This window comes from Schistocerca nitens, chromosome 3, assembly GCF_023898315.1.
Source record: "Schistocerca nitens isolate TAMUIC-IGC-003100 chromosome 3, iqSchNite1.1, whole genome shotgun sequence".
Lineage (NCBI taxonomy): Eukaryota > Metazoa > Arthropoda > Insecta > Orthoptera > Acrididae > Schistocerca > Schistocerca nitens.
This window is the reverse complement of record NC_064616.1, coordinates 158251232-158275966: the sequence shown is the minus strand read 5'-3', so window position 1 is coordinate 158275966 and position 24735 is coordinate 158251232. Positions and strand designations below refer to the sequence as shown.

At 47.8% G+C, this 24735-nt stretch overlaps 1 protein-coding gene across 1 annotated transcript in view; it reads right to left on the bottom strand.

Annotated features, from left to right (window-relative positions):
• The window catches only part of LOC126248100 (dual specificity protein phosphatase 10), a 228907-nt gene that overhangs the window by 163606 nt on the left and 40566 nt on the right, over positions 1–24735 (bottom strand). Inside the window, exon 2 of the mRNA XM_049948771.1 lies at positions 15140–15363. Within this exon, the coding sequence (XP_049804728.1) occupies positions 15140–15363 (224 nt within the window). The remainder of the gene's footprint in view (positions 1–15139; positions 15364–24735) is intronic.

The window sequence follows — 24735 nt, the reverse complement described above, 5'->3', positions numbered from 1 at the left end:
ACAGCGGACACACCAGGAACCGCGGTGTTGGCCGTCGAATGGCGCTAGCTGCGCAGCATTTGTGCACCGCCGCCGTCAGTGTCAGCCAGTTTGCCGTGGCATACGGAGCTCCATCGCAGTCTTTAACACTGGTAGCATGCCGCGACAGCGTGGACGTGAACCGTATGTGCAGTTGACGGACTTTGAGCGAGGGCATATAGTGGGCATGCGGGAGGCCGGGTGGACGTACCGCCGAATTGCTCAACACGTGGGGCGTGAGGTCTCCACAGTACATCGATGTTGTCGCCAGTGGTCGGCGGAAGGTGCACGTGCCCGTCGACCTGGGACCGGACCGCAGCGACGCACGGATGCACGCTAAGACCGTAGGATCTTACGCAGTGCCGTAGGGGACCGCACCGCCACTTCCCAGCAAATTAGGGACACTGTTGCTCCTGGGGTATCGGCGAGGACCATTCGCAACCGTCTCCATGAAGCTGGGCTACGGTCCCGCACACCGTTAGGCCGTCTTCCGCTCACGCCCCAACATCGTGCAGCCCGCCTCCAGTGGTGTCGCGACAGGCGTGAATGGAGGGACGAATGGAGACGTGTCGTCTTCAGCGATGAGAGTCGCTTCTGCCTTGGTGCCAATGATGGTCGTATGCGTGTTTGGCGCCGTGCAGGTGAGCGCCACAGTCAGGACTGCATACGACCGAGGCACACAGGGCCAACACCCGGCATCATGGTGTGGGGAGCGATCTCCTACACTGGCCGTACACCACTGGTGGACGTCGAGGGGACACTGAATAGTGCACGGTACATCCAAACCGTCATCGAACCCATCGTTCTACCATTCCTAGACCGGCAAGGGAACTTGCTGTTCCAACAGGACAATGCACGTCCGCATGTATCCCGTGCCACCCAACGTGCTCTAGAAGGTGTAAGTCAACTACCCTGGCCAGCAAGATCTCCGGATCTGTCCCCCATTGAGCATGTTTGGGACTGGATGAAGCGTCGTCTCACGCGGTCTGCACGTCCAGCACGAACGCTGGTCCAACTGAGGCGCCAGGTGGAAATGGCATGGCAAGCCGTTCCACAGGACTACATCCAGCATCTCTACGATCGTCTCCATGGGAGAATAGCAGCCTGCATTGCTGCGAAAGGTGGATATACACTGTACTAGTGCCGACATTGTGCATGCTCTGTTGCCTGTGTCTATGTGCCTGTGGTTCTGTCAGTGTGATCATGTGATGTATCTGACCCCAGGAATGTGTCAATAAAGTTTCCCCTTCCTGGGACAATGAATTCACGGTGTTCTTATTTCAATTTCCAGGAGTGTATAACCCACACCATTATGGAACCACCACCAGCTTGCACATACCTTGTTGACAACTTGAGTCTATGGCTTCTTAAGCTCTGCGCCATAGTTTAACCCTACCATTAGCTCTTACCAACTGAAATCGGGGTTCATCTGACCAGGCCACGGTTTTCCAGTCGTCTAGGGTCCATCTGATATGATCACGATTCCAAGAGAGGTACTGCAGGCGATGTCGTGCTGTTTAGCAAGGGCACTCGCGTCGGTCGTTTGCTGCCATAGCCCATTAACGCAAATTTTCGCCCACTATCCTAACGGATACGTTCGTTGTTCGTTCCACGTTGATTTCTGCGGTTATTTCACGCATGTTTGCTTTTCTGGTAGCACTGACAACTCTACGCAAACGCCAATGCTCTTGTTAATTAACGATATGCCAGAAGTCACTGAGCAGACCACCATCAGTGGTAATGCCTGAAATTTGATATTCTCGGCACACTCTTGACACTGAGGATCTCTGGATACCGAATTGCCTACCTATTTACGAAATGGAATGTCCGTTTCGTCTAGGTTCAATTATCATCCCGCATTCAAAGCCCTAATTCCCATCATGTGGCCACAATCACGTTGGAAACCTTTTCACAAATCATAGCCCTGCCAATCCACAGGCCTTGGTTGAAAGTGTAGTTGCGTCCCAACCAGAAACCTTACAAGTGGTGGTTTGGATTACAGTATAATATACTGTTTCAACCAGATCTAGAGACACCAGTCAACCTCAGCGCGCGTCCACACACACACACAGACACTCTCTCTCTCTCTCTCTCTCTCTCTCTCTCTCTCTCTCTCTCTCTACTCAACCAAAACACTATGTACACCTACCTAACGGCTGGTATGACCATCTTTCGCACGGATAACAGTGGCGACACGTTATGGCATGGAAGCAATGAGGCCCTGTTGGGTCTCTGGAGGAAGTTGGCACCACATCTGCACATACAAGTCACCGAATTCCCGTAAATTCCAGGGAAGGGGGGGAGAGGCGATGAGCTCTGACACCATCCTCAAACACATATCAGGTGTGTACGATCGTGTTTTGATTTGGCGAGTGGTGGGGCCAACACATCAGTTGGAGCTTGCCACTGTGTTCCTCAGAACACTCCATCACACACCTTGCCTTCTGACAGGGTGCATTATCTTGCTGACAAATGCCTCTGCCATCGGGAAACATTATCACCATGAAGGGGTTACACGGTCTGAAACCAGTATACGATACTCCTCGACCGCCATGAAATCCACTGGAACCATGGATGCCCACGAGAATATTCTCCAGAAGATAATGGAGCCGCTGCCGGTTTGTCTCTGTTCTGAAGTACAGTTGCCCAAGAGTTGTTCCCCTGGAAGACGATGGATTTACGCCCACTCTCTAGGTGACGCTGCTGTCGCGTGGACGGATTTACACTGAAGAGCCAAAGAAACTGGTAAACATGCTTAATAACGTGGAGGGGCCCCGCGAGTACCCAGAAGTGCCGCAACACGACGTGGCATGGACTCGATTAATGTCTGACGTAGTGCTGGAGGGAATTGACAACATGAATCCTGCAGGGCTTTCCATAAATCCGTAAGAGTACAAGGGGGTGGAGATCTCTTGTGAAAAGCACGTTGCCAGGCATCCCAAATGTGCTCAATAATGTTCATGTCTGGGGAGTTTGGTGGCCAGCAGAAATGTTTAAAGTCAGAAGAGAGTTCCTGGAGCCAATCTGTAGCAATTCTGGACGTGCGGGGTGTCGCACTGTACTGTTTGAATTGCCAAGTCGGTCGGAATGCACAGTGGACATGAATGGATGCAAGTGATCAGAAAGGATGCTTACATACGTGTCGCCAGTCAGAGTCGTATATAGACGTATCAGGGGTCTCGTATCACTCCAGCTGCAAACGCCCCACACCATTACAGAGCCTTCAACAACTTGAACAGTCCCCTGCTCAGATGCAGGGTCTATGGATTCATGAGGTTGTCTCCATACCCGTACACGTCCTTCCACCCGATACAATTTGAAACGAGGCTCGTCCGACCAGGCAACATGTTTCCAGTCATCAACAGCCCAATGTCTGTGTTCACGAGCCCAGGTGAGGCGTAAAGCTTTGTGTCGTGCAGTCATCAAGGGTTCACAAGTGGGCCTTCGGCTCCGAAAGCCCATATCGATGATGTTTCGTTGAAAGGTTCGCACACTTGATGGCCCAGGATTGAAATTTGCAGCAATCTGCAGAAGCGATGCACTTCTGTAACGTTGAACGATTCTCTTCAGTCGTCGTTGGTCCCCTTCTCGCTGGATCTTTTTCTGGCCGCAGCGATGTCGGAGATTTGATGTTTTACCGGATTCCTGAGATTTACGGTACACTTGTGACACGGTCGTACGGGAAAATCCCCATTTCGTCGCTACCTCGAAGATTCTGTGTCCCATCGCTCGTGCGCCAACTATAACACCAAGTTCAAACTTCCTTAAATCTTGATAACCTGCCATTGTAGCAGTAGTAACCGATCTAACAATTGCGCCAGACTCTTGGCTTCTTATATAGGCGTTTCCGACCGCAGTGCCCTGTCCTGCTTGTTTACACACACTGAAGCGCCAAAGAAACTGGTATAGGCATGTGTATTCATATACAAAGACATGTAAACATGCAGAATACAGCGCTGCGGTCGGCAACGCGTATACAGGGTGTTACAAAAAGGTACGGCCAAACTTTCGGGAAACATTCCTCACACACAAATAAAGAAAATATGTTATGTGGACATGTGTCCGGAAACGCTTAATTTCCATGTTAGAGCTCATTTTAATTTCGTCAGTATGTACTGCATTTCCTCGATTCACCGCCAGTTGGCCCAATTGAAGGAAGGTAATGTTGACTTCGGTGCTTGTGTTGACATGCGACTCATTGCTCTAAAGTACTATCATCAAGCACATCAGTACGTAGCATCAACAGGTTAGTGTTCATCACGAACGTGGTTTCGCAGTCAGTGCAATGTTTACAAATGCGGAGTTGGCAGATGCCCAATTGACTTTCATTTATGGGGGCATTTGACAGCTCTTGTCTACGCTAAACCCCGGTACCAAATGTAGAGACTTTTCGTGCTCGTATTGTGGACGGCTGTGATACAATACGCCATTCTCCAGGGCCGCATCAGCGCATCAGGAATTCCATGCGACGGAGGGTGGATGCATGTATCCTCGCTAACGGAAGACATTTTGAACATTTCCTGTAACAAAGTGTTTGAAGTCACGCTGGTACGTTCTGTTGCTGTGTGTTTCCATTCTATGATTAATGTGATTTGAAGAGAAGTAATAAAATAACCTCTAACATGGAAAGTAAGCGTTTCCGGACACATGTCCACATAACATATTTTCTTTCTTTGTGTGTGAGGAATGTTTCCTGAAAGTTTGCAGTACCTTTTTGTAACACCCTGTATATGTACAAGTGCCTGGTGCAGTTGTTAGATCGGTTACTTCTGCTAAAATGGCAGGTTATCATTATTTAAGTGAGTTTGACTCTGGTGTCATAGTCTGCGCACGAGCGATGGGACACAGCATCTCCGAGGTAGCGATGAAGTGGGGACTTTCCCGTGCGACCGTTTCACGAGTGTACAGTGAATATCAGGAATCCGGTAAGAAATGAAATCGCCGACATGACTGCGGCCGGAAAAAGGTCCTGCAAGATCGGGACTAAAGAGTATCGTTCAACGTGACAGAATTGCAACCCTTCCGCAAATTCCGCAGATTTCAATGCTGGGTCATCAACAAGTGCCAGCGTGTGAACCATTCAACGAAACATAATGGATATGAGCTTTCGGAGCCGTAGGCCCACTAGTGCACCCTTGATGACTGCACGACACGAAGCTTTACGCCTCGCCTAGGCCCGTCGACACCGAAAGTGAACTGCCTGGTGGGGCGAGTCTCGTTTCAAATCGTATCGAGCACCACTATTGGAGAAAATACTGAGTAAACTCAATTCGTGCTCCCTTTCTGAAAATAAGTGTACCGCTTCAACACTCCTCTGTGACATTCAGCTGCTTCTGTCTTACCCAGGCATAGTTGTAATTCACGTGCCCGTGCACTAATCTACAGCATCCTAATCAGGCAGACCGTACGAGACATTATTACATAGTTTTATTTTTGTAGTTGTTCTTGTGTCTTTACTCATACCCATTTCCCTATAGCTTTCCACTTCACTAGATAAAAACGTACCATAAGGCATTGATAGTGAAAGGCTATTAACAAAGAAAAAAAAGTGTCCAAAATACAACATTCTATAATAACAAAATAAACACTAGAACAGCCCAAAAATATCAAAACACACAAAATTAACTATTTCACATGCTACTGACAATACATTTCACAAACCCATAAAATTAAGTTAGTATTGACTAAGGATCTCTTTTCCTTTCTTGTTGTGTTTAACATTCTGCAGTGGCGATGGCACTGGAATCTGCGGTAAAGGGCATACAGCTCCTTTCAATGGCTTGACACACCCAACATGCAGAATTGAAGTTTTCGCTGGCAATTGAAGCTTGAAGTTCACAGAGGATGTCATTTCTATGACTGATATAGTTCTTGTACCGATTCATAAATTTCTTTTTCTTGCCGTTAGGTGTGTAGTGTTCGTCAATAAAACTTACAATCCAATTCTACTGAGGTAACTTACCGGTACGCCATTTAACCTGTTCTGTTCGCTCAACTGCTTTTGTTTTTGCTTCTTTCACATCCTGCTAAACTCGCACATCATCATCACAAATTAAATTCCTCTCCATTTTCTCCTTGTTTAGGCTTCAGTTAAGTCAAAAGGTAACGGCATCTTCTTACCTTATACTACTCCACAGAGGGAGAGCCCAATATTACTGTGTATTGCTGCAACCCGAATAACTATAGGCGTGGATTTGGGGAATTACTGAAAATTTTCCGCAGCTGTGGCCAGAAGGCAGAAGTTAAGGGGACCGATCGACACATCGGGTAGCAGGCGCTGGCAACGTTGATATTAAGCAAACAGGTCTGCGAGGCAGGTTGACTCCACTCGCAGACGAGGAAGTATTGCTTGGCGGGCGCTATGAGCGAGTACGAAGACGAGTGAGTAGTTATCAGGCGCAACACGGAGCAATAACGTGCAATGAAAAACCCATATGTTGCTGTTACAACAGCACTTCGCAACCTACACTACTGGCCAATAAAATTGCTACACCACGAAGATGACGTGCTACAGACGCGAAATTTAACCGACTGGCAGAAGATGCTGTGATATGCAAATGATTAGCTTTTCAGAGCATTCACACAAGGTTGGCGCCGGTGGCGACACCTACAATGTGCTGACACGAGGAAAGTTTCCAAGCGATTTCTCATACACAAACAGCAGTTGACTGGCGTTGCCTGGTGAAACGTTGTTGTGATGCCTCGTGTAAGGAGGAGAAATGCGTACCATCACGTTTCCGACTTTGATAAAGATCGGACTGTAGCCTATCGCGATTGCGGTTCATCGTATCGCGACATTGCTGCTCGCGTTGGTCGAGATCCAATGACTATTAGCAGAATATGGAATCGGTGGGTTCAGGAGGGTAATACGGAACGCCGTGCTAGATCCCAACGGTCTCGTATCACTAGCAGTCGAGATGACAGGCATCTTATCCACATGGCTGTAACGGATCGTGCAGCCAAGTCTCGATCCCTGAGTCAACAGATGGGGACGTTTGCAAGACAACAACCATCTGCTCGAACAGTTCGACGACGTTTGGAGCAGCATGGACTATCAGCTCGGAGACCATGGCTGCGGTTACCCTTGACGCTGCATCACAGACAGGTGACTGCGATGGTATGGTGTACTCAACGACGAACCTGGGTGCACGAATGGCAAAACGTCATTTTTTCGGATGAATCCAGGTTCTGTTTGCAGCATCACGATGGTCACATCCGTGTTTGGCGACATCGCGGTGAACGCACATTGGAAGCATGTATCCGTCATCGCCATACTGGCGTATCACCCGGCGTGATGGTATGGGGTGCCATTGGTTACACGTCTCGGTCACCTCTTGTTCGCACTGACGGCACTTTGAACAGTGGACGTTACATTTCAGATGTGTTACGACCCGTGGCTCTACCCTTCATTCGATCCATGCGAAACCCTACATTTCAGCAGGATAATGCACGACAGCATGTTGCAGGTCCTGTACGGGCCTTTCTGGAAACAGAAAATGTTCCACTGCTGCCCTGGCCAGCACATTCTCCAGATCTCTCACCAATTGAAAACGTCTGGTCAATGCTGGCCGAGCAACTGGCTCGTCACAATACGCCAGTCACTACTCTTGATGAACTGTGGTATCGTGTTGAAGCAGCTTGGGCAGCTGTAACTGTATACGTCATCCAAGCTCTGTTGGACTCAATGTCCAGGCGTATCAAGGCCGTTATTACGGCCAGAGGTGGTGGTTGTTCTGGGTACTAATTTCTCAGGATCTATGCACCCAAATTGCGTGAAAATGTAATCACATGTCAGTTCTAGTATAATATACTTGTCCAATGAATACTCGTTTATCATCTGCCTTTCTTCTTGGTGTAGCAATTTTAATGGCCACTAGTGTAAATTCCTCTCCATTTTCTCCCCGTTCAGACTTCAGTTAAGTCAAAAGGAAACGGAATCTTCTTACCTTGTGCTACTTCACAGAGGGAGAGCCCAATGTTACTGTCTATTGCTGCAACCCGAATAACTATAGGCATGGATTTGGGAAATTACGGAATATTTTCCGCAGCTGTGGCCAGAAGGCAGAAGTTAAGGGGTCCGATGGACACATCGTGTAGCACGCGCTGGAAACGTTGATATTAAGCCAACAGGTCTGCGAGGCAGGTTGACGCACCTTGCAGGCGAGAGAATGTGGCCTGCCGGGCGCTATGAACAAGTGCGAAGACGAGTGAGTAGTTATCAGGCGCAGCACGAGGCAGTGACGTGCTATGAAAAACCCGTATCTTGCTGTTACAACAGCACTTCGCAGCCTATATGTGGGGACCGAAGCGGGCTAGAAAAATTTGAAGTTAGAATTACTGAAGAGCACTCTACTCGTCCTCTCCAGAGGGAAGAAGTAAGAGGAGTAGAACAAGGAGAATGAAAAACGGAGCCCAGAGGCTCAAGGCGAACGGTCATGTCGCTATTATGACTACGTCTGGAACCATAGAGAATGACAATTGTTGAAGTTGCAAGCCAACAACGACGACCATCTGGTGACGAATTTCGGCGGCCTGCCGGCCCGCTGAATCAAACAAGCTCCGCTGTACGGAAGCGTCGCGGCCGCGGCAGGGTGGGAGCGAAACTTGACGCTGCACGGGTGCAGAGGGCAGGGGGCGGTCAGCCTCCGCTCTCTGGGTGACGTCATCCAACAGACTGCGAGATGATGTGCGCAAGGGTGGAGCCGGGGCGCAATCTCGCAACGTCCTGGGTCCGAAGCTGTCCTCAATCACCGATAGTGTCGGAAGTTCCATGCGGCTTTTCGCGGATGATGCTGTAGCATACAGAGAAGTGTCAGCATTAGAAAAGTGCAGCGAAATGCAGGAAGATCTGCAGCGGATAGGCACTTGGTGCAGGGAGTGCCAACTGACCCTTAACATAGACAAATGTAATGTATTGCGAATACATAGAAAGAAGGATCCTTTATTGTATGATTATATGATAGCGGAACAAACACTGGTAGCAGTTACTTCTGTAAAATATCTGGGAGTTTGCGTACGGAACGATTTGAAGTGGAATGATCATATAAAATTAATTTTTGGTAAGGCGGGTGCCAGGTTCAGATTCATTGGGAGAGTCCTTAGAAAATGTAGTCCTTCAATTAAGGAGGTGGCTTACAAAACACTCGTTCGACCTATACTTGAGTATTGATCATCAGTGTGGGATCTGTACGAGGTCGAGTTGACGGAGGGGATAGAGTAGATCCAAAGAAGAGCGGCGCGATTCGTCACAGGGTTATTTGGTAAGCGTGATAGCGTTACGGAGATGTTTAGCAAACTCAAGTGGCAGACTCTGCAAGAGTGGCGCTCTGCATCGCGGTGTAGCTTGCTCGCCAGGTTTCGAGAGGGTGCGTTTCTGGATGAGTTGTCGAATATATTGCTTCCTCCTACTTATACCTCCCGAGGAGATCACGAATGTAAAATTAGAGAGATTCGTGAACGCACGGAGGCTTTCCGGCAGTCGTTCTTCCCGCGAAATACGCGACTGGAACAGGAAAGGGAGGTAATCACAGTGGGACGTAAAGTGCCCTCCGCCACACACCGTTGGGTGGCTTGCGGAGTATAAATGTAGATGTAGACCGAGCCGCCCTGGGCTGGCGACTGGAGAAGCAATTTTCCGTTTACAAAGCTTACATCCAAATTCTCTCTCTCTCTCTCTCTCTCTCTCTCTCTCGATCTTATTCATTTTCGGCCTAGCTTGCCTAGCTTCAACAGCGTGTTCTTCCCTAGAAACACAAAACAAATAGTGAAACTCTTTCAATTTAAATTAACATAAAAATAATCTTTTCTTAACGAAAGACGAAAATTTTTACTTGGAACGTAAACAGTCGTCTTCAGCGATAAAATCGCCCGACTGAGTTGCGATAAACTACCTCGACTTATGTAATCTGAATGTCCGGTAAAGGAAATGGGTGCTAAGTTAATGACGTAATAATTTGCGTTCGTGAACAGCAAACGTTGCTCTTCTGCGGGCGTTATGCAGTTGTCTTGTGTTCCTGAATCGTGCGAGTAATGTACATGTCCTAATTAAACTGAAGTGAAGAAACGAAGGAAATCCCCTTACATGTAGAGTAAATGTCTCGTCACTCTACAATTATTTTCAAGTTCAGTTTTTCACCCTTAAAAACACGGTAAGATAATATCTATGAACTTCTGTTTCCATACGAATTCAGAGTCCTATTTTCGATCCTTACAAGGATCGTTGTACTTCAGAGGTCGACCAAAAGAGATTAATACTCAGTCAACGAACGTAGAGCGCATTAGAGGACTCGTGTCACTTGGTCTACTTGTGCCGGTTTACAACAGTGCAAACTTCGAAAGTTTGTCTTTTACCAGGGATGGTTATGCAACTTCTAATGCTCTCCTGGGCAAGTGATTTGTGGAATACGACAAAGTGCACAATATTTCTCATTAGCCAAATATAGCTATAGTGTTATGCACTCGGGTAAAGGTTCCACGCGCGATAGAGGGCGCCATACACTTGCACGGTGATGGCAATGGTTCTGTTCATTAAAGCCAGCATTCTCCTGGTCCAATGCCAAATTAGTACTTTATCTCCGCAAAGAAGTAAGTGTTCCACATATTCGACCAGCAGCAAATGATGACAAGGAGGAGTGGCTTGCAGCTTAATTTTATGGATTATTTCAGGAGTAGGGATAATCCTACCGATGACGTCGTACCGAGAGGCGCTTGCTACGGTATGGAGGATAACGGTGGCGACCTCGTGCCAAATATTTTTCCAGTTTTTTTCTGGGATACTTCACTTCATGGGGTTATGCGAACACTGTGCTGTGAGTGATTCGTAGTTCTTCTCGGTGGCGATTTGGTTCGGGTCAAGGCGAATATAACTGAATTCTATAAAATATACGAGCTACGTAGTGTAGCTCCGCATTTATATGCCCGAAACTGCACGGCGCGACGCTCTCCGCAGGTCTGAAAATTTCATATAGGTGTTGTGTTACCCCGGCTCGTTTGTGTGCGTTATTTTTGAGACCTGGTTTAGGAATATGGCATTAGTGAGTGGCCGCTCGGGATTAGCCGAGCGATCTTAGGCGCTGCAGTAATGGACTGTGCGGCTGATCCCTGCGGAGGTTCGAGTCCTCCCTCGGGCATGGGTGTGTGTGTTTGTCCTTAGGATAATTTAGGTTAAGTAGTGTGTAAGGTTAGGGACTGATGACCTTAGCAGTTAAGTCCCATAAGATTTCACACACATTTGAACATTTTTTTAACATTAGTGAGTGTCTGAATGTGTCCTAAGTATATTTATTTATTTTTATTTATTTATTTCATTAACAGTACAGAGTAACCCACCGCCTTGAAATGTAAGGTGGGTCGGATGCTTCTGAATCTTATTGGTATACAGTTGATAATGCTTATTTTTTAAATAATGTAAACAACGTAATATATAAAGATTTCTATGAGGTTACAGCAAATTGAATGCTTAACAATTGTTAAAATGTTTCCATATAATTTGTTACTACCTAGTTGATGAGAATATCATTTATATAATCCAAATGTCAAAGAAAAATTAAAAAAATAAAATTTAACACAATGAACGTGGTGAAAATAATTTGTTGTACGTAGAGGGAAGTGATATGCTGTATATTTGCATGTGTAATACAGCCTAACAGCCTAAGTAGCATGTTGGTTGATAATGGCCTATTGCTACCTATTTTAGATGAGAAGGTCTCGGTACAACCTCGAGCTATTCTCATCTGAAATGGTTTGTGCTAATGTATGTTTATACAAATTAAATGCTGATTCAGCGCTTAATACACGGAATACATGAATTTTAGCTTTACATGAGAAATATACTTATGTTTGTGACTTGCTGGTAGAAATAGAATATAGTTCATTGCTACTGGAATGCACTATTTCTAAAATAACTTAATACATTTCTGATATATAAAATTCACTGATTGTAGCTCTGAATAGAGAAGAGAATATACTTCTGTCTGCACACAATAAGATGAGCAATACATTACTGCTTGTGTGCAGTATACTTTAAACACTATGTAGGATGTCATTGGGGAGGAGGGGCCTCGGAAGAAAAGTTCTTCGAGCCTTCTCCTCCCAAACGACATTACCTTATTACTACAGTCTCAGTATGTGGTGCCGGTGTTTATTGTTTTATGATTGTTGTGTTGTTTGTGACTGTGTTGTGACATGCAGAGTTATGCATTGTCGGTTTTGGTTCAAATGGTTCAAATGGCTCTGAGCACTATGAGACTTAACATTTGAGGTCATCAGTCCGCAACTGCTACGGTCGCAGGTTCGAATCCTGCCTCGGGCATGGATGTGTGTGATGTCCTTAGGTTAGTTAGGTTTAAGTAGTTCGAAGTTCTAGGGGAGTGATGACCTCAGATGTTAAGTCCCATAGTGCTCAGAGCCATTTGAACCATTTTTTTTTTGTCATCAGTCCCCTAGAACTTAGAACTACTTAAATCTAACTAACCTAAGGACATCACACACATCCATGCCCGAGGCAGGATTCGAACCTGCGACCGTAGCGGTCACGTGGTTCCAGACTGAAGCGCCTAGAACCGCACGGCCACCACGGCCGGCGTCGGTTTTGGTCCGTTACATGTTGATCCCTTCTGAGTCATGTTCACTTAGTGTTCCTTCCTCTGTTTCGGAATCGGTGGCCGTGTTTGTGTCCTCCCATGTGGTTTGTTGTGTTGTTTGTGCTTGCCTACGCCTTATTCCGTAAGGGTTTTGAGGCTTGTATTCTTCGTGCAGAGTGTTCGATACAATATCGGCTACACTATTTATTGCGTTCCAGTCATCGGGATTACGTATTATTCTGGCGATGTCATTGTCGTTCTGGTTCAAATGGCTCTGAGCACTAAGGGACTTAACAGCTATGGTCATCAGTCCCCTAGAACTTAGAACTACTTAAACCTAACTAACCTAAGGACATCACACAACACCCAGCCATCACGAGGCAGAGAAAATCCCTGACCCCGCCGGGAATCGAACCCGGGAACCCGGGCGTGGGAAGCGAGAACGCTACCGCACGACCACGAGATGCGGGCTTGTCGTTCTGTACAGGTCTCACTTGTGCTAGCGTGTTGCACAGCATTGTGACATGTTCTGGTGTCCCAGTTTCTCCGCATACGCATACATCATCATTAGTTAGTGCCATACGGTTTAAATGTACCGGGTACGGCCTGTGGCCTGTCAGGAAATGGACCATCCCCCGGCTTGGGTCCACATGTTACAGTTGTAGTCTTTCGTGTACATAAGGAAAGATAAGAGTGTGCTCTGCGACCCTTGTCGGATGAATCCCACTCTCTCTGCCATATTTGAATCCGCCATTGTTTCATTTGTGTTTTCTTCATAACGTTGGTTCCCGCAATTTCGGTGACTTTATCGAGCCTCTCTCTCGTTGCTGTATCCACGGACCCAACCAACCAACCAAATCGCGCACGCACGCCCTGACCGTGACGTCGCTGGACACAGTTCCTGTCGCTGCCGTCGGCGCCTCAGGGCGTTACCGCCGACGGAAGAGGTCGCGCCATGGCTGAGCTCGGGTCCGCAACGCCCTCTGCCTTTTGCATATAAGGAGGAGCGCTGGCCCCGAGACGTTCCCCCTATCTCCCCTGCCCATGGCATCTGCTCTCCCCTCTCCCTCTCCCACCCCCCCCCCCACCCCCCTCCACCTCTCTTGGCAGGTCCCCTGACTCGTACACGGTTAGTGAACATTCGCGCGCCGGAGATCAACGCCTCGTGTTCTGTGTGTGCCGTCGTTTTGTGCTTAAGTGGTTCAGTGTTATTCGTTTTGTGCACCTACGTTCACGTGTGACAATTTTCGTCTATGTATGTGTCCAAGTGTCTGAACAAATTTTATCTTGGACTCTACGCCCGTGAACGGCTCCATGTATTTTAAAAATTGTTTGTCTCCGTTTATATGTCAAATGGTTCAAATGGTTCTGAGCACTATGGGACTGAACTACTGAGGTCATCAGTCCCTAGAACTTAGAACTACTTAAACCTAACTAACCTAAGGACATCACACACATCCATGCCCCAAGCAGGATTCGAACCTGCGACCGTAGCGGTCACGCGGTTCCAAACTGAAGCGCTTAGAACCGCACGGCCACACCGGCCGGCTGTTTATATGTCCACCATATTTTTATCTCACATTGTCTTCATTTGTATCTTTTGTGTTTCTATGAGGCCAAAGAGCGGCGTAGTATGCTGCTGCTGGCCTGCCTGTCAACAGGTTTAAAAATAACAATAAAGGAAAAAAAAACCCTGAGACGGACAGTCTATTGTCGATTGTCTATTGCTAGCCTTTCGTGGAGTTTATAGCGGAGCCATTGCAGTGTGATATTTGCTATTGTATTCGCCTAGGCTCAGTACACGGATTACTCTGGGATATTACTTGGACTTGTATTGCTGGTGCACGTTTCGTCAGAAATAAAGATAAGTTATCTCTTCATTCTAGCTGGCGCAATTCTTGTCATTAATTATTTTTCGGCCAACAGACATAGCTACATCCTGGTCACTACCCACACTTTATACAATTTGTGGTGGCTGCCCCAAAAGTACCGTCGAGGACTTTCGGTTTGGGAGCCGTTCAAAAAAATGTTCAAATGTGTGTGAAATCTTATGGGACTTAACTGCTAAGGTCATCAGTCCCTAAGCTTACACACTACTTAACCTAAATTATCCTAAGGACAAACACACACACCCATGCCCGAGGGAGGACTCGAACCTCCGCCGGGACCAGCCGCATAGTCCATGACTGTAGTTCCTCACACCGCTCGGCTAATCCCGCGCGGCTTGGGAGCCGTCACAAAACTCTTAAGCCAGTAAAGTGCAGCTCTATAACGTATTGTTATGTCTATAGGGCTGGTCCCCATCACAACGCAAAGTACCTCTAGTGACGCGGTGTTGAAGGCTCCGCTCACTCTCAGGAGTACCCTACGTTGACCTCGTCTTGCAATTGTCTTATTATTGAGTTTTGGAGGCTTTGTCAATTGTCAATTGTATATGATGGTTGAAAGTCTGTCCGAAGTGAAAGCCGCTCCTTTCTCTGCCTAACGCTGCCGCGCAGGAGGAATGCGCCTCGCTTTCTAGGTGCCGATGGTGTACTTACTTGTCGCCGCCGAGGACGAGGCGCGCGGCCAGGGCGTCCGGGTAGACGATCTGCACGGCGCTGGCGAGCAGCGGCTGCGCCTCGGTGCACGGGCTGGGGGTCGCGGGCAGGCTCAGCGGGTCCAGCTTGCAGCGCTTGTTGCTGCCCGCCGGCTCCGACAGCGACCGGTTCAGCGACAGCTTCAGGCCGTCGCGCGCTGCCCGCTCGCACACCAGCGCCGACATCTGCCACGTCAGTCATTTCATTAGCCTCACCTCGCCCAGGAATATCGCCCACAAATATACACCGAGATTTTAAACATGGCTGAAACAGCAACTTTTGAAATTCTTCACGATAAAGGACGACAGCCAAAACAGTTGCAGGATAAAAAATTATTAAAATTCTTGACCAAGGTTTCGGCATATATAAATATACCATCATCAGAAGTAAAAAGTCCTGAACAGGAAGACACTTTCATTAGCAAAACCTTAGCATCAGAAATGATTTTTTTTTCTTTATTGTTATTTTTAAACGTGTTTACAGGCAGGCCAGCAGCAGCATACTACGCCGCTCTTTGGCCTCAGAGAAACACAAAAGCGACAAATGAAGACAATGTGAGATAAAAATATGGTGGAAATACAAACGGAGACAAACACTTTTTAAAATACATGGAGCCGTTCACGGGCGTAGAGTCCAAGATAAAATTTGTTCAGACACTTGGACACATACATAGACGAAAATTGTCACACGTGAACATAGGTGCACAAAACGAATAACACTGAACCACTTAAGCACAAAACGACGGCACACACTGAAACACGAGGCGTTGATCTCCGGCGGGCGAAAGTTCACTAACCGTGTACGAGTCAGGGGACCTGCCAAGAGAGGAGGAGGGGGGTGGGAGAGGGAGAGGGGAGAGCAGATGCCATGGGCAGGGGGGAGAGGGGGGAGGGAGGAAGGGGGAGGGGAAGCCTGGGGGAAGAGGGGTGGAGGAAGGGGACAGGGAAAAAGGAAAGAGAAGGGAGGGAGGGTGCCAAAAGGAAAGGACATAGGAAAGGGGGGGAGGATCAAAGTTGATAGGAGGGGTGGATGGAGGGGAGGAGGACATTTTCAGGGAGGGGGAGCTGGCGGAAGCCACCTTGGGAGAGGGTAAGGGGGGGTGGAGAGATGGAGACCAGGTGGGACGTGGGAATACAGGCGCGGCAGTGGGCGGGGGTGGGAGAGGATGGGCGAGACAAGCGGGTGAGGAGGATCGAGTTTGCAGGATGTGTACAGGATGCGTATCCTTTCAAGGAAAAGGAGGAGGTGGGGGAACGGAATGAGATCGTACAGGATCCGCGTGGGGGAGGGGAGACGGATGCGATAGGTGAGGCGGAGAGCATGACGTTCAAGGATTTGAAGGGATTTATAAAAGGTAGGGGGGGGGGGGGGGGCGGAGATCCAGGCCGGATGGGCGTACCAGAAATGAGAAACACTAAAGCTTAAGTAACAGTGAAATTACCAGAGTAATACAGGCACAAAATCTTTTAGTTACTTACTAAAATTACATCATGCAATGGAGATTAATAAAACAATTGTGCCAAAGGCGTCGTCAATAATTAAGACCTATTCTCCATTTTTACAACATGATTATGGGCACAAGGTCAATGCGAACAGTTTAGCACCAGTACTTCGCCTATGAACTATCGAGACGAGAGTGTGAAAGCACTAGGGCAGATGGTTTCGCCGAGAGAGGGCACTTGTGGTATGTGCCAGACACTCGTGCATATTAAAATCTATGGATACCTACATAAGCGCATCAAAACTATATAAATAAACCATATCAGACCATTTAAAAACATTTATGTAAAATAGAAATTATGGAACCAATTTACCTGTGTCCTAGTGTCAAACAGATGAATCTTGCGCTATGGAACCCGTCTAACGAGAGAGGGCACTAGTGTAATGCGCGAGAATCTCGCGTAACGTAGGCGGTGAAATACATACTAGTGAGAACAACCAAAATGTTAATGAACTAGCACAACTTTTAATAGTTTTGATGCGCTTATGTAGGATTTCTATCTCACCATCTATGGCCGTCCTATCGCCCTCACTCCCACCCTTAAGTACCTTGGCGTCACCCTCGACCGTCGCCCATCTCCAGACAATCCAAGCCGAGGCACAGTCCCGACTCCGTCTCCTCAAGCTCCTTTCCAGCCGTACGTGGGGTCTAGACCCCTCCACCATCCTCCACACCTATAAATCCCTCATCTGCCCTATCCTTTGTTACGCCCATCCGGCCTGGATCTCGGCCCCCCCTACCTTTTATAAATCCCTCCAAATCCTAGAACGCCATGCTCTCCGCCTCGCCTATCGCATCCGTCTCCCCTACCCCACGCGGATCCTGTATGATCTCATCCCCTTCCCCCACCTCCTCCACTTCCTTGAAAGGATGCGGATCCTGTATACCTCCCGCAAACTCGATCCTCCCCATCTGCTTGTCTCACCCATCCCCTCCCACCTGCTGCCGCGCCTGTATTCCCACGTCCCACCCGGTCTCCATCTCTCCACCCTCCTTACCCTCTCCCAAGGTGGCTTCCGCCAGCTCCCCCTCCCTGATGATGTCCTCTTCCCCTCCATCTACCCCTCCTATCAATTTTGATCCTGCCCCCCCTCTTCCGGTGTCCTTTCCTTTAGGCACCCTCCCTCCCTTCTCTTCCCTTCCCTTTCTTTCCTTTTCCCCCGTCCCCTTCCTCCGCCCCTCTTCCCCCGGGCTTCCCCTCCCCCTTCCTCCCCCCTATCTCCCCTGCCCATGGCATCTCTGCTCTCCCCTCGCCCTCTCCCACTCCCCTTCCCCCTCCTCCTCTCTTGGCAGGTCCCCGGACTCGCACACGCTCAGTGAACATTCGCGCGCCGGAGACCATCGCCATCTGTGTCTCGTGTGTGTGCCTTCGTTTGTGTGTAGTGTTGTTCGCCGTCACGCCACCACCGTTCACGTGTACCGTCGCCATCATCCATGTTATGTGCGCCGTGTCAACTAGTGTCAGTGATATTTCTCGTCCAGCATGAACGGCTCCATGTTTTTTTTTTTTTTTTTTTTTTTTTTAGTGTCTACATTATTCGCCCGCCGTTTTGACTGTATTCTCTGTGCCACCTCTATGTAACACTTACTGTCAAACTCAAGGCTGAAGAGCGGCGTACTATGCTGCTGACAGCCCGCCTTTGCATAAGGTGTTTAAAATTACAATAAAGAAAAAAAAATCATTTCTGATGCTAAGGTTTTGCTAATGAAAGTGTCTTCCTGTTCAGGATTTTTTACTTCTGATGAAGGTATATTTATATATGCCGAAACCTTGGTCAAGAATTTTAATAAATTTTTATCCTGCAACTGTTTTGGCTATCGTTCTTTATCGTGAAAAATTTATACGGCTATCTAAATTACATCGTCGTAACTGTTACTTTTAGATAGTCTGCAACTGCCTCATTAATAATTTAAATACGAGGGTCACTCCAAAAGAAATGCACACCATTTTTGTAAAAATACAGTTTTCATTCTCCATGTGTGAAAGTTTTACAGTGTGTAGATACATCCTTCCAGCTTGTTTTCAAACTTAGTTCAACCTGTTCCCGTGAGTGGCGCCGTCACAGCACGTCTTCAAGATGGCTGCTACACTTGACATTCGTCAGAAGCAACGTGCTGTCATAGAGTTCCTGTGCTGTGAAAACGAGACAGTGGGTTTCGTCCACAAGAGGTTGAAAAATGTGTATGGAGATGCTGCTGTCGATCGCAGTACAGTTAGTCGGTGGCAAGCAGGTTACGTGATGAAAGCGCGCACGGCAATATTGAGGATTGTCCTCGCAGCGGCAGGCCTCGTACTGCACAGACTCCAGAGTCCAGACAATGTGCATGTGCAGAGAGTTAACGAATTGGTGACTGCTGACAGACGCATCACAGTGAACGAATTGTCACGCTACGTTGGGATAGGGGAAGGAGGTGTTTGCAGAATACTGAAGTGTTGGCGTTAAAAAAGGTTTGTGCCAGGTGAGTTCCCAGGATGTTGACAGTGGCTCACAAAGAAACAAGAAAAATGGTATGCAGCGAACTTTTGGAACAGTACGAGAATGGTGGAGATGAATTTCTTGGAAGAATTTTGACAGGTGATGAAACATGGCTCCATCATTTTTCACAAGAGACGAAGAGGCAATCAATGGAGTGGCATCATGCAAAAAAAAAAAACCTCCTGCTGGAAAAGTTATGGCTACAGTGTTTTTCGATTCCGAAGGACTCTTGTTTGTAGACATCATGCCAAGTGGAACCATCATAAATCATAAATTCTGATGCATATGTGACGACACTGAAGAAACTGCAAGCTCGACTGAGTCGTGTTCGACCACATCGGCAAAAGCAGGATGTTTTGCGGTTGCACGGCCACATGTCAGTCGAAAAACCACGGAAGCGATCACAAAACTCGGATGGACAACACTGAAACACCCGCCTTACAGTCCTGACCTAGCTCCATGTCACTATCATCTCTTTGGGTAAACTGAAAGACTCTCTTCGTGGAACAAGGTTTGAAGATGATGACTCCCTTGTGCACGCTGCCAAACAGTGGCTACAGCAGGTTGGTCCAGAATTTTATCGTGCGGGTATACAGGCGCTGGTTCCAAGATGGCGTAACGCAGTTGAGAGGGATGGAAATTATGTGGAGAAATGAAAATATTGTTCCTAAAGGATGTATCTACACACTGTAAAACTTTCAAACATGTAATATAAAAAATGGATTTAAAAAAAATAGTGTGCATTTCTTTTGGAGTGAACCTCGTAAAAAACACCGTGTAAGTTCAGTTTTTTCGCGAACAGCACGACACGTTACGTGAATTCTTCACATTCTCGAATGCAACTATTTACATCGGTATTTTACCTGACGTCTGCGCGTACACGAGAGAGGCAGACCAGCAGACACGTAAACAGTCGCATTAGACAATGCGAATTAATTCCTGAAGCGCGTTGTGCTACTCGTTTAAAAAGCAAGTGGTGCGGTAATTTATTTTTTTTTTCAATCGCATATTCGAGAATGCCGAACCCAGCCCGAGAGACTCAAATGATTAGACCCCATAGAGCTAAAAGAATGGGACGATGTCGGTTGGTAGGTTTTACTTTCTACTCCAAATCTTTTCTGTAAGATTAAAATCGTTTGAATTAAGGGACGATCGACGCGCACTAGAGTGTCGGAGTGTTCGTCAGACCAGCAATGTGTGTGTGCAACTCAGTGCACACGGCTACTGACATCTCGAAAAAATACCCACAAAGGACGACTATCACGAGAATACGCAATTGATGGAATCTGACACCAGTCCGCTTCTCGACGGCCCTACGCGACTATCTTCCAAAAGGAGGGACACATATCGCTCACCCACAAAGCCATGTAACGTGCCTGGAGTCAGGAAATGGGCTCGTCTGGAGTAACACGGCCAGCGGCGACTTGTCTGACTCCGAACAGGGCGACTGTCATTGCAGCTTCTCTTGATCGCCAGCAGAGGCTCCGACAGTGATGCGCCCGACGACCACACTGGACACGTGAGTAGAAACACCTTTCTTATTTGGATACTCCGAACAGAAAGAAAGTTACCAGATTGCATTTGCCTTCCTCATAGGGACCCAGCACTTTGCATGGTGGCATGGTGCGGACACAACACGCTTTCGTCTGGTTTGCATAGCCTTTAATTTAGACAGCAGCCGTTACACGTCTTTTGTGTAAAGTGGACGGCTGTGTCGTACCTTCGCGGTCACCCGTAATGTTATCTTTCGACAAGATAACGAAAAACCACTGTTGCCCACAGTGCCCTGATCTGCCTGGATACAGAGGTTGCCTCGACCAGCACACGTGGCACACTAAAAGCATCGGCTAATGCAGGGCTTAACAACTGGCCGGTTTTGAGCGCGAGTACTCGCGTCTGCTCAGGCATGTGCTCGCGAGCAGGTGCAAGGTCGCGGAGTAGGGAGGGAGGGGAGGGAGGGGAAATGCGCGCCCACGTTTGAATGTGATCTCGCGTTCGTAGCAGATTTAACTAGCCATCTGAATGCTTTGAACATTTTACTACAAGGTAAAGATCTGCTAATTACTCATTTCACAGATCGAATGACACTTTGGGTGAGTCAGCTGGAAACAGGAAACCTAGCTCATTTTCCTAAATTATCATCCATGCAAGATGTCACAAAGACTGTGAACGTTATTCACATAGTTTAGTTGATCAGCGCTTTCAAGATCTGACAGCACTAGACAGTGATTTTGATCTGTTCTCTCCATATTCAGCGAATATTTAAGAGATTCGTCCTGAGCTGCAGCAAGAAATTATTGACCTGCAGTGTGACAGAGAATACAGAGACAACTTTCAGAACAATAAAAAAAAATTTTGAATTCTACAGACACTTCCCTCAGGATAGATTTCCTCGTTTGCACAAACTGGCGGCGACAATAATATCAATGTTCGGTTCCACGTATGTTTGTGAACAACTGTTCTCTGCAATGAAATGTAACAAGACGCGCCTGAGAAACGCATTGTCTGATCGAAATTTAAACTGCACGCTGCGCCTAAAATGCACAAGAACAATTACTTCGAACATAGACGCAATTGTAAAGGGCAAAAAGTACAAGATAACCGAGAATTCCACACTTCAGTGACACCTTTTATTGTGTAACAGTTCACAAATTAATGCGAAGCTAATAAAATTATGTGGCATGTGTACATTCTCCTTTATTTGTTTCATATGTCGCAGTAATAATTCGTGAGTGATATCCCTGCAGGTGGCCGCGGGTTTACTCTGACTGGCGGCAGCTGTTGTGTGCCTCACGTGACTTTCCCCACTCTCCGCTCTGGTCCGGTAGGGGTAGCGTGCTCGCGCTGCTCCGTGCTCGCACCTTGCTGCTCACAGCTTGCTCCGCGAGCACGATGTTGTGAAGCCCTGGGCTAATGGTTGCAGACAGACTGGCACGCCAGCACTGGCCAGCCACTTCCACTGATCATCTCTGGCAGAGATCTGAAGCAGCATGTGTAACTGTTATCCGATCCAATAACCAGCTGCATGACAGCAAATTTTTGCTATTTTATTTCACCTACTGTAAACCCCGAAATCACTTAACATTTATTCATGTACGGTCGGTGACAGAATTCGCGAGACCCCTTGTCTATTCATTATGTTCTACTGCACAGATTTGCTGTCTAGCACGCAGCATTACAGGCTAGGGACACAATGCTACCAACATTAAGTCACACGTGTAGCCAGTAAATCTTACACGAAACGAATGCTGAGGGGAAAACACTCAATCTACGACGAGCACAGCCAGAGAAATACCTCACGCATTTTTTTTTCTGCGGTGGACATCGCAAATTTATTTTCAAACTGCTTTGCACGTTTCACCTCGGTGTTATACTCTAAACTATTCACGAATCACATTTTTTTATCCGTCCCTATCTTCGTAGTTTCAGTGAATGAAGACAGTAATAAAAGTTAAGATGATACAATACGGGCAACATTATTCTGCCTTTTTTGTTAATTAGAATGGAGAAGGTGCTTACATAACACGAAATTCCGTGAATTAGAGGACGGAAAGTAATTATGGATCACTTAAAGTAGCCTTGCTTACACCAGATCGACCTGACAGACGTTTTTACTGGGAGCTACTCGGGCACACATGCTGGTGCCACGCTAACGACACTTATTTGTTGACGGTACACACAAAACAGATCTTTTTCTACACCTTTTGTTACGAATCGCTACGGGCCACACTGCACCACGATGTTCGGACACACCTAGCGACGGTTTCCTCCCACTACTTTTTCAGTCAACAGAATGGCGACAATTTTTTGGTGTGGCGGTTTTCTCGAGAGTGAAGATTTCACTCTAATGGTCTCGTCCACTGGTTTCAACATATACTACTGATGCTGCAACTAAAATATTGGTGTGAATCTAACAAATACACTCCTGGAAATGGAAAAAAGAACACATTGACACCGGTGTGTCAGACCCACCATACTTGCTCCGGACACTGCGAGAGGGCTGTACAAGCAATGATCACACGCACGGCACAGCGGACACACCAGGAACCGCGGTGTTGGCCGTCGAATGGCGCTAGCTGCGCAGCATTTGTGCACCGCCGCCGTCAGTGTCAGCCAGTTTGCCGTGGCATACGGAGCTCCATCGCAGTCTTTAACACTGGTAGCATGCCGCGACAGCGTGGACGTGAACCGTATGTGCAGTTGACGGACTTTGAGCGAGGGCGTATAGTGGGCATGCGGGAGGCCGGGTGGACGTACCGCCGAATTGCTCAACACGTGGGGCGTGAGGTCTCCATAGTACATCGATGTTGTCGCCAGTGGTCGGCGGAAGGTGCACGTGCCCGTCGACCTGGGACCGGACCGCAGCGACGCACGGATGCACGCCAAGACCGTAGGATCCTACGCAGTGCCGTAGGGGACCGCACCGCCACTTCCCAGCAAATTAGGGACACTGTTGCTCCTGGGGTATAGGCGAGGACCATTCGCAACCGTCTCCATGAAGCTGGGCTACGGTCCCGCACACCGTTAGGCCGTCTTCCGCTCACGCCCCAACATCGTGCAGCCCGCCTCCAGTGGTGTCGCGACAGGCGTGAATGGAGGGACGAATGGAGACGTGTCGTCTTCAGCGATGAGAGTGGCTTCTGCCTTGGTGCCAATGATGGTCGTATGCGTGTTTGGCGCCGTGCAGGTGAGCGCCACAATCAGGACTGCATACGACCGAGGCACACAGGGCCAACACCCGGCATCATGGTGTGGGGAGCGATCTCCTACACTGGCCGTACACCACTGGTGATCGTCGAGGGGACACTGAATAGTGCACGGTACATCCAAACCGTCATCGAACCCATCGTTCTACCATTCCTAGACCGGCAAGGGAACTTGCTGTTCCAACAGGACAATGCACGTCCGCATGTATCCCGTGCCACCCAACGTGCTCTAGAAGGTGTAAGTCAACTACCCTGGCCAGCAAGATCTCCGGATCTGTCCCCCATTGAGCATGTTTGGGACTGGATGAAGCGTCGTCTCACGCGGTCTGCACGTCCAGCACGAACGCTGGTCCAACTGAGGCGCCAGGTGGAAATGGCATGGCAAGCCGTTCCACAGGACTACATCCAGCATCTCTACGATCGTCTCCATGGGAGAATAGCAGCCTGAATTGCTGCGAAAGGTGGATATACACTGTACTAGTGCCGACATTGTGCATGCTCTGTTGCCTGTGTCTATGTGCCTGTGGTTCTGTCAGTGTGATCATGTGATGTATCTGACCCCAGGAATGTGTCAATAAAGTTTCCCCTTCCTGGGACAATGAATTCACGGTGTTCTTATTTCAATTTCCAGGAGTGTATAAAAAAGCTGTGTTACCACATGCAACAGTTCCCTCTATAGATACGTAATTAATATAAAATGCTACCGGGTCATAGATCGATCTCGAAACAATCGCTCTAGCGGTACCCAAAGAAAAATAAAACATCGACTAGCAGTGCAGAGTGGTTATTAATTTTATTAATAGCGTGTCTTAAGCGCACATGTTATAGAATATTACTCGAAATACAGTCAGCTGTAAACCTAATTCATATTTA